This window comes from Verticillium alfalfae, genomic scaffold (assembly GCF_000150825.1).
Source record: "Verticillium alfalfae VaMs.102 supercont1.6 genomic scaffold, whole genome shotgun sequence".
NCBI classification, from domain to species: domain Eukaryota; kingdom Fungi; phylum Ascomycota; class Sordariomycetes; order Glomerellales; family Plectosphaerellaceae; genus Verticillium; species Verticillium alfalfae.
This window is the reverse complement of record NW_003315033.1, coordinates 139,439-148,206: the sequence shown is the minus strand read 5'-3', so window position 1 is coordinate 148,206 and position 8,768 is coordinate 139,439. Positions and strand designations below refer to the sequence as shown.

Genomic DNA, 8,768 nt, shown 5'->3' with positions numbered 1-8,768 from the left:
CGCGAGGAAGCCAAACGTCGACACGCACTTCATCCCCCTGAAGGTCGACGTGTAGGAAGCACCCAGATCTCTTGTTTTTTTTCCCCTTTGTCGCTCGGCCAGCTGTAGGCCATGTAAGGAAGAGGGGTGGGGGCGATGCATTCGTACAGGCTGGGATTCGGTCAGGTAGAGAGGTGGCTGCCATCGAGGAGGAGGCCTAGTAAGCAAGTCGAGGCAGTGGCGGATCAAATTTCTCCGTCCATCGGCCATCTCATTGTCATCACTCCATCTCGAGTTTTCCTTGGTCCCATCACAATATCACACACAGGTAGTAGTAGTTGCCTCTATGCCATAATGGACGAGAAGGGGTGGCCTTTACGCTACGCCTTTTCATGAGTATTGCAGACAACTCTATCGAGAGAACATACACAGCGTCTCTGGTTTGAGTCATCACAGTCACAGTTCTTCAAATATCCCTGCACTAAGCATGGATGGCCGTGTCCATCTCGAATGGTCGTAAACAACATCTTGGTATGTGGTATCATAGTTGCGCACTTCCTCCCTCAGTGACTCTCGCGCCTCTACACTAGATTGTCTGCGCCTACGTTATTCACGGCCCCCCATAATTCACACCTTCTGGTATCAACATCGTTGCGGGAGGCTTCCGTTCGTCCTCCATTTCCGAATCTCTTTCTTCGTGCACCGAAACAGTGCCGGTATTCTCAGCCAAAGATGAGCCTGTGCGCATGGACGGCGTTGTCGCCGGCACGATGACATTTAGTACACAGTCATCGAGATGCTCGTAGAAATCCTGGGCCGTGTTAAATTCAGCATGGCAGATGGAGCACCGGGCTCCCTCTTTGACTGTAGCGCTGGGGCCTGCACCACTGGCGACAAACTTTCGGCTGTTGGGCGGTGTCTGCTCGACGTTGTGTACAGACGTCAGGTGTCTTTTGAAGACATCAGCCCGATTGAAAGCCTTTTCATACGCCGAACCGATCCCGGGACAAAATGGACAGATCATCGTTCCTTTGTAGTGTGTCAAAGCATGTCGGTTCTTGTCGTACTTTCGCGCAAAACCTTTCGTGTGATACTCGCACGTGTCGATTGGACACTTCTCGGGTCGTTCCTCTTGGTGTGTAAGCATGTGTGCTGCCAAGTCTTTGAATACCTTGCCACAGTCGGGGTGTGGACATCTCGTCCTGTTCTCAAAAGGCCGGGCGGAAGTGTTGCCCTGCTGCATGGGCTCTAAAACCTCCAAGGATGATGGAGGCGCTGGCATCAGCCCCCGCGCCGGTGCCGGAGCCAACGGCGGGACAGAGAGCGTTGGCGACTCAACCCGACTTCGAATGTCGTAGTCATTGTGCGGCTTATAATCACTTTCGCCCTCGCCTTCGTCGCCGCTGGAGTCATCTTGTTGGTCCTCCTGTACATCCACTGACTGCCGGATTTCTTTCATCCAGTCTTTTAATATCGTCATCGGTGGCCAATCGCCGCTAGCCTTACCGCCCCTGTGAGGATTGAAGTGGGCACGACGAAGGTGTGCCGCCGCGTTGTAGTATGCGCCATACCTCTTCTGCGTAATGCATGCCTTGCATTTCGCCAGCGGCACAACGGGTTTCGGCACGGGAGATGCGTAGCCGTCAGGCTCTGCACAGACCCATCGTTTGACCATGGCGGCATGTTTCGCATCGGTGTGCCTTCGCAACTCATGTTCGCCCCTAAAGCCTTCGGGATATTCGTTGCATTTGCTGCAGTAGACCCTCCGTAGAGGTGTCCGTTGATAAGATACCCTCCCCCGACTATGCAGCGTTGGCGGGTCTGATGGCCGCGAAGACCCCTGCCGTTGGAAGGGGGGGCTCTTGTTCGCATTCTGTCTCCGGCTGGTGTGGTCATAACCAATGGGCGATACCAGGTGATCGACACTAGTTTGGGGCATGAATGAGTCTCGATCGGGCAAGATCTGGATGCTCGGGATCCAAGGCTCGCCCGCGCTTCGAGAGTTGGACAAGAGCGTCTGGGGTTCATCCATGGGCCTCGCACTCAGCGCGGGAACAACAAAGCGATCACTGTATGGCCACGTTGTGGGTTTGAGAAATCCAACGTACGTCGTATTGCCTTCGACTGCACCACTGCCCAGCCGGGATAGGAAGTCACAGCAAGACCAGACACCTTGAGCGGCCCACTGGTGTCTCTGGATGATCGTTTCCAGTAACCGAAAGGCGGCGCTGCACGATTCGATTTCTGGAATAGTTGGGTCATCAAAAGGTGTAGCACCCATCGACTTGCAGCTGATAATCAGGAGTTTGTAAACGCTGTCGCTTTGAGACAGGCCCGCGAAAGACACGTCCTGTTTCAACCCTTGTTGTGGCAAAGCATGGCGTCGTGGTAAAGCCGTAAGTGTGTCGGCAAAAATGGTTCGGATGGCACTGAACAGGCAGACAGACATAAACATGGCAAGCGACGTTTTGAAGTCAAACCTCTCTCCGTGTAATGCCGCGGCTTCGAAGGCCTGTAAGAACTGCGTTAAGCAATCATACAGGAGCTTATAGTGGCCATCGTAATCAACGTCCTCCGGGATTTGATGCGGGATTCTGGAGCCACCACGCAGGTGTATAGATGGCGATTGCTGTTGCAAATTCCAAAACACAGCTTCACGCAAGAGCAGCTTCGCGCGGTAAAGCGCTGGATATGCCGTCTTCTCCGCCTCTCTGCTAGCAGATAGTTGTCCGGTGGCTTTCAAGAAGTGCATGAGGTTGTACGCAGTGTTGTCTGTGTTCCAGCTAGCAAATAGTATGGCCAGAATAGGCGGTGGTCGGCTTGTCGATTCTCTCGAGTAGTGTGCCAGATTGGAGTTGTGTGACGACACACTGGCCAGCTCCTCCGCTGACCAAAACCCATCATCGAAGTCGAGATTTGCTCTGAGGTCAACAAGCGTTGCAACAGATATCGAATACGTCTTTTCGAGGTGGTCATTGATATTTCGGCGCTGAGCGAGCGGCGAGGTTAAAGGCGTTTGCATCTGCCTTGGCGTCGCAGGAGCTGGAAGGTGTAAGAAGAAGAAGGCGACTGCGCATTCAACAGGACTTACCTGCAAGAAGCAGATCCGAGACATTCTCAAGGGGGCCGCGATGGCACCCCAAAAGCTTGTGACCATCATTGCCAGGCTGTTGGAGTTGTTTTGCACAATGAGAACAAGGGTCGACGGCATCGCACTGGGAATTGTGAGTCCGTGAAAACGGGGGGACGCAGTGCCCGTGGAGACCTACAGACTGATGCAGTATTCGGCATTGTAAGCATGATCCTGCATCCGGATCCAGCTTTAGTTCGCCGATAGATTGCAGTCGAGGTTGGCCAACCCGACTTCGCGCCAGAGGTGGCAAGTGGGAGTCGAGATCGGCGTAGATTGCTTGCCTTGCTGACCCTGGAAGGTCGCTAGAGCCTGGTCGAGTACTGAGAGAGTCGGATCGGTCTCTTGGCAGTAGTGAAGTTGCTATTGGGGGTAGCGTGTGAGCGGGATGCGGCCTAGGGAGCTGCTGCATTGTTTGCGGTTGGGCCCTGTTGCCCGGTTGCTCATACGTCGAAGGGTTAGGGGCGGCTGGGAGATCGGAGAAGGAGAAGGACGCCGGACCGCCGATGGAGAGCCCCGAGTCCCGGTGCTTGGCCATGTCATGCCCTCTGGCGTGAGCATTCCGATCATCCTTTCTGGAGAACCCGTAGATGTAATGAGGGCAGTCCTCATCCCAACATTTGAACGATGTGAAGTTCAAGGAGGACGGGCTTGGTGCGGTGGCTCTCATGGACCAGGTGCGGAAGACTGGGTCATACCGCGCAAGGTTTTGGTCGAGCCAGGCGGCATAGCCGACTGGGGCAAGGTGCTCGACAGGCCGCCTGAGGGCATCAATGAACGTGGGGTTGGTGAGATTCAGACCTAAATGGTGGGTGTGTCAGGAGGGAATGGTAGGTAAAGCCGATGTCGCACAGCCGATACCGTGCAGCAAACGGAGAAATTTGTGAGGGTAAGTGGGTTGTACCTTGGTCCAAAATGGCGGCCTCGATGCACTCACAGCGATACTGCAGTGATCTTGCTTCCTCGGCCTCGCAAAGAACAGGGGCGACAGGTAGTTGCTCTGGTGTGAGAAAAAAAGGCGTGTCAGGTCAAGCTCACCAAGGTAGACGATGCAGCTAAGGCGGCTTTCTCGAGGTCTTTGGCGTGCTTACCGTGGTGATGTACATAGGCATGGAGGGCTCGCAGCTTGTGTCGGAGCATGGAGAGCTCAAGCTTCACATTGTGACGGTAGGTGGCCGGTAGGAGATCTGCGAGTTTGGCTTGAATCTCGGCCTGTTGATGGAGGAGCTGCTGAACGGCATCGTCGAGGGCAACTGGGCGCTGAGCGGTGTGACGAGACCCCTCAGTCGCCATGCCGCTGCCGCCGCCGCCGCCGTTACTGTTGTTGCTGCTACTGCTGCTGTGTTATTTGTCTGCTGTCCAGATGCCTGGAAGCGGGTGCCGGTTCGTGCTGGTAGGGTCATCAATGGCTGAAGGCAGCTGTAACCCGAGGCATCGTTGGGTTTTCTTTCTCTCCTGGTTGTGTGCGTGTGTCTCATATCAGGTGCCTAGGGAGATCAAGCTCGAGGTCGAGGTCGAGGTCGAGGTCGAGGACGGGGGCGATAGCGAGGCCGGGGGCGAGAATGGTGATGAAGATGAGAACAGAAGCAAAGTCGGGCGACGTGGGGTCATTGAGGAGGATGACTTGGATCACGGCGACCTACCTCATGAGTATCCTCGGTGGTTCCTGCGTGGTCCTGACAAGGGTTCCCACGCGAGGATTCGCGGCGAGGGAAATGGCGTCCTGAACGCTGGCAGACAGGCGCAGCGGCAAAAAGGAGACAAGCAAACAGGGTCGCACTGGCGGGCGGCAAGTAGGCCGAAGGACGAGATGCAATGGTTGATATTGCGAGAGTGCTCGGCGCCAGCACCTCCTCCCTGTTTGGGCTTGAATGGGATATGAGGGACTGGGGAACTGCAACGAGAGCGTGTACCTGTGGCGAGAGGGAAAGGCACGGTACGGTACTGCAGCAGCAGCAGCAGCGTTGCTGGGCTGGGGAAAGAACAGCCGTCTGTACCTTCCTACCACAGGACAGGCAGCGCAATGTCAAGATGGGATGGACCGCATGGCGGGCCAAGCAAAGGAAGGAGTGAACGAGGAAGCAAGCACCGTGATTGACAAGCCGTGCCCGCTCAGTACGGCCCGTCCACCTTAGCTCAGGTAAGGTACAATGGGGTACCTCCGACTTCCAGTCAACGGCTACAAGCCGCATGTTTGACTGGTCGACGGGACGGGCAGATATGCAAAGCGCGCAGACTGGCGACCAGCATGAGGTCTTCTGATGTCCCAAGGTTCCCAGGTCGAACGAAACGGACCCTTGACATTTGACATGAGGAGGGAAGAATGGACGATGGGGTCATCGGGGAAAGTGGGGCAGTCGGCAGATTGGGGTGGAGCTTGTGATTACTTTGCGCCCTATTTGCACCCCCCGTCGACTCTCCGCCCACTCTCTGTTGTGTTTCCCCCTCACGCTGCTTTCCAGCCACCTGGCACACCATGAAAGCTCACAATCTTCCACAAGGGCAAGACGGGCAGGCGCCTTGCCTCGGTCAGGTTGAAGTGGGACAAACGTAAGGCAGTGTACCTGAAGGTAAGGTAGGGACCCCATGCGCAGTAATGTTGCCCCCCCCCCTCCCAATCACTGTCACCCCCTCTCTTCCCTGTCTCTTGCTCACCCTCTCGCTGTTTGGTTTCTACACTCATTGATACCCGAGTTGATACCTTCCGAGCTTGCTCCCCAGCTTTCCAGGTACGTTTCCCACAACGACAAGCGCCCAGGGTGCCTAAGCCCTCATTTCGAGTGCAACACTTCTCCGCATCTTATCACAGACCCCTGGCACGCACTCACCTCATGGCAGGCTGGCAGATATATGTACCACACACACAGAGGAAAAAAGCACGTTATCGGCAGGGCAATGGTGCGCTAACGGATGGCGCGGGACTGGTGGGGACCCGCCACCTGGAGCGCATGGACCATCAGCTGCCCAGGGCACCAAGCCCGTTTTCTGTCACGACCCAGTTGTCTCGGTACTCATTGTAATCTGACCCCCGAACGCCGCACTGGGCGGAGAAACATCTGGACGAAACAATTCATGGGCACCGTTGCTGCTCTCTAAGCACCTTCCCACTTGGGCCGGCTGAACAGCCCTACTTGGGGGGGGATGATGGTCTCGAGCAGCGAGTGCGCCAGTGGACCATTCCCGTCGGGTCAAGCATTGTTCATAAGTCAGCACTCGTTGCCCCAGCGCGTCGGGCCTCATCTCGAAAGGTGGGTAAGTGTGTAGCCGGACGATGGTTTCCAAGTCCGCTGGCCCGCCCCGTTCCCCTAGTACTCTTGCAGCTCCTTGTTGTAGCCGACAGTGCGTGTTTTCGAAGAGAGAGAGAGAGAGAGAGAAAAGTTCTCTTGTTGACCTGACATGGTACCTAGGTAGGTAGGTAGGTAGGTAGGTACTCGAAGGACAAGGGCATTGCTTGTGCCAGGCGGGCGCATCCAACCTCCGACACGGGGCTGGTCCCTGCTTTTCCTCGTTTTCTGCTCCTGCTCGTAGTCGCCATTGCTCCGGTGCGCCTGCCGCCTGTGGCACATCAGCCATTTCAACGTCTTTGGGCCTACGGTTGGAGCACGATAGCACTAGCGCCTTGGCCTCTGCCGCTCCGTTCGCAACAATGTCCCTTTCCTGACCTTCTCTTGTGGAGGGGGGCCTGGTCATGTTTAGGCCTCCTGTCGCTGCGCAATGTCAGGCAGGTAGGTTACCTCATGTGCCTAGGTGCCTCCTTGTGCCTCCTTGCAGCAGCTCTAGCTCCAGCTTCAGTTCCAGCTCCAATGCCAGCTCGAGCTCCATCTTCCCAGCTCTAGTCTGAGCCCAGCCCCAATCCAGCTCCACAACTCAGTACAGCTGTTGCCCTGACTTTAGCGGGTCTGCTCCGGCTCAGAGTGTCGACCGTGTCGGCGCCGAGCACCACATCTGGCACCCCCTCCCAAAAAGACCCCTTCACCTCCTCCACCTCCTCTACCTCCACTGTTTGCACTGACTCACTCTGCGGGCTTATTGGCGATGCTTGAGTTCTATGCACAGCATTCACGCCAGTAGCAACAGCTACCGAGGATGCGACCCCATGACGGTGACCCGAGTCGGCAATGGTTCCGCTGATGGGATGGGCACCTTCTGGCCGGAACTAGCCTTGGATCAGAACGAAGACAACAATAGAAAGCCATGGTAAAAAATGGTACTGCGCGGCCTCCTTCTTGGATGCATGCACTGGCAAGCAAGGTGAAGGAGGCCCTCACTCGTCACCAGCTCGCTTTCGCTGCCCCGTCACTAGGCTCCAATTCGAACGCCTCACATGCAGCAGGGGTTTCGACTTATCTCGGGTGGTGGGATACACTCGTCTACTTGATCCTAAATTTCGCCGAACAGAGCCGTTGCCGGCCGCAGGACCAATGCCGGCAGCTACCCAGCTAGTACTGCACCTGTTCACCAGGGCATTTCAATCGCTCTGCGCTTGTTCTTCTTCGCGCGGCCGCCTTGCAAGCCCCGCCTCTTCCCGACCCAGACGCGAGAAAAGAGAGTAGAAGGGTCTGGTTCCTCGAACTCCGTCATTGTGTTTCGTCTGCCTGGCGTCGATCGCCAGCTCTTCAATACTGCCCCTACCTTACGATGGGGCTGATCCGAGAAGCCCACGGGCTACTACAGGGTTCCCCTTGCGGTGCCCAGAGGATATCCGAAAAACAATTTGATCGTCACCCGCTGCGCCAACGGCGTGGCTGTGAACCCCCCCCCCCCCCCTTTGGGGGGGACACATGGGCGCGGAAAACAACACACCACCCACAAGTCACCACGGCGGAGCGCACGAATCACAAGCACCTGAGGGAACCGGCCGGCCGGGTTTGGAGACACGGTATGTCATGGGTCGCCTGGCCAGGAAAGGCACCATCTTGCCAGCTTGCACTCTACGCGAATCGCCTAGCCTCGGTCTTCTGATGCTTCATTCTGCAAGGAGCAGTCGCGGACTTGGGACATCCCCTGCCATTCTTTGCATGATGCGTGCCGTTGCCTGTTCCCGGGTTCGAGAGCGCAAGGAGGACTCATCAATAAAGTAAAAGAATCGTGTCATTGTCAAAGCTTTTGCCTCTGGCCGTGGCCGTGGAGCCCGAAGACCTTGCTGAAGGCAATGATTATCGTCACCTGTCGCTACATGCTCTTCGAACACTCTCTCAGCTACGCAAAGATGACTGCCCTGCGAAGAAGCCTTGCGGTGAGTTTGGAGGGCGATGGCTGATGGCTTCCACTTGCGATCAATATTGGTTCTCATGGGGGCATGGCCCTCGTCGAAGTCAATAGATTAGGCTGCTTCTGTGCGACAAAGCATCTCATGATGCATTTACCAGTTTGATGTAGCCTCGTCAAGCTCTGTATCGCCTCAACAGCTGCGCTAGGTTGATGCTCATTAGATACCCGCGCCGCAAGGGGGACCAAACCATCGAACCCAGGGTAACGGTCAGACCTTGAAAGCACCCTCAGCGTATCATCCTCGAGTCAGGGGACATGGCACAACAAACACCACTCACCAATGTCTCCCACCGAACCGGCGGTCGATGCCCCGAGCGCACATGGCGTCTTGATGCCAGGGGAGAGGGTGTCGATGGTACCTGCAACTTGCTCCACCGACTTTCGGCAC

General features: G+C 56.2%; 2 protein-coding genes across 2 annotated transcripts; one reads left to right on the top strand and one right to left on the bottom strand.

Annotated features, from left to right (window-relative positions):
* Window positions 1-589: 589 nt before the first annotated feature.
* On the bottom strand, window positions 590-3,647 carry VDBG_05126 (zinc finger protein; the record flags this gene model as incomplete). The annotated part of the gene is made up of 3 exons (XM_003003967.1): window positions 590-3,021; window positions 3,071-3,146; window positions 3,249-3,647. The coding sequence occupies 3 exons, from the start codon at window positions 3,645-3,647 to the stop codon at window positions 590-592; spliced, it is 2,907 nt and encodes a 968-aa protein (XP_003004013.1).
* A 753-nt stretch (window positions 3,648-4,400) lies between these two features.
* VDBG_05125 (predicted protein) lies at window positions 4,401-4,991 on the top strand (the record flags this gene model as incomplete). Its single annotated transcript, XM_003003966.1, has 2 exons — window positions 4,401-4,502; window positions 4,593-4,991. The coding sequence occupies 2 exons, from the start codon at window positions 4,401-4,403 to the stop codon at window positions 4,989-4,991; spliced, it is 501 nt and encodes a 166-aa protein (XP_003004012.1).
* Window positions 4,992-8,768: the final 3,777 nt, after the last annotated feature.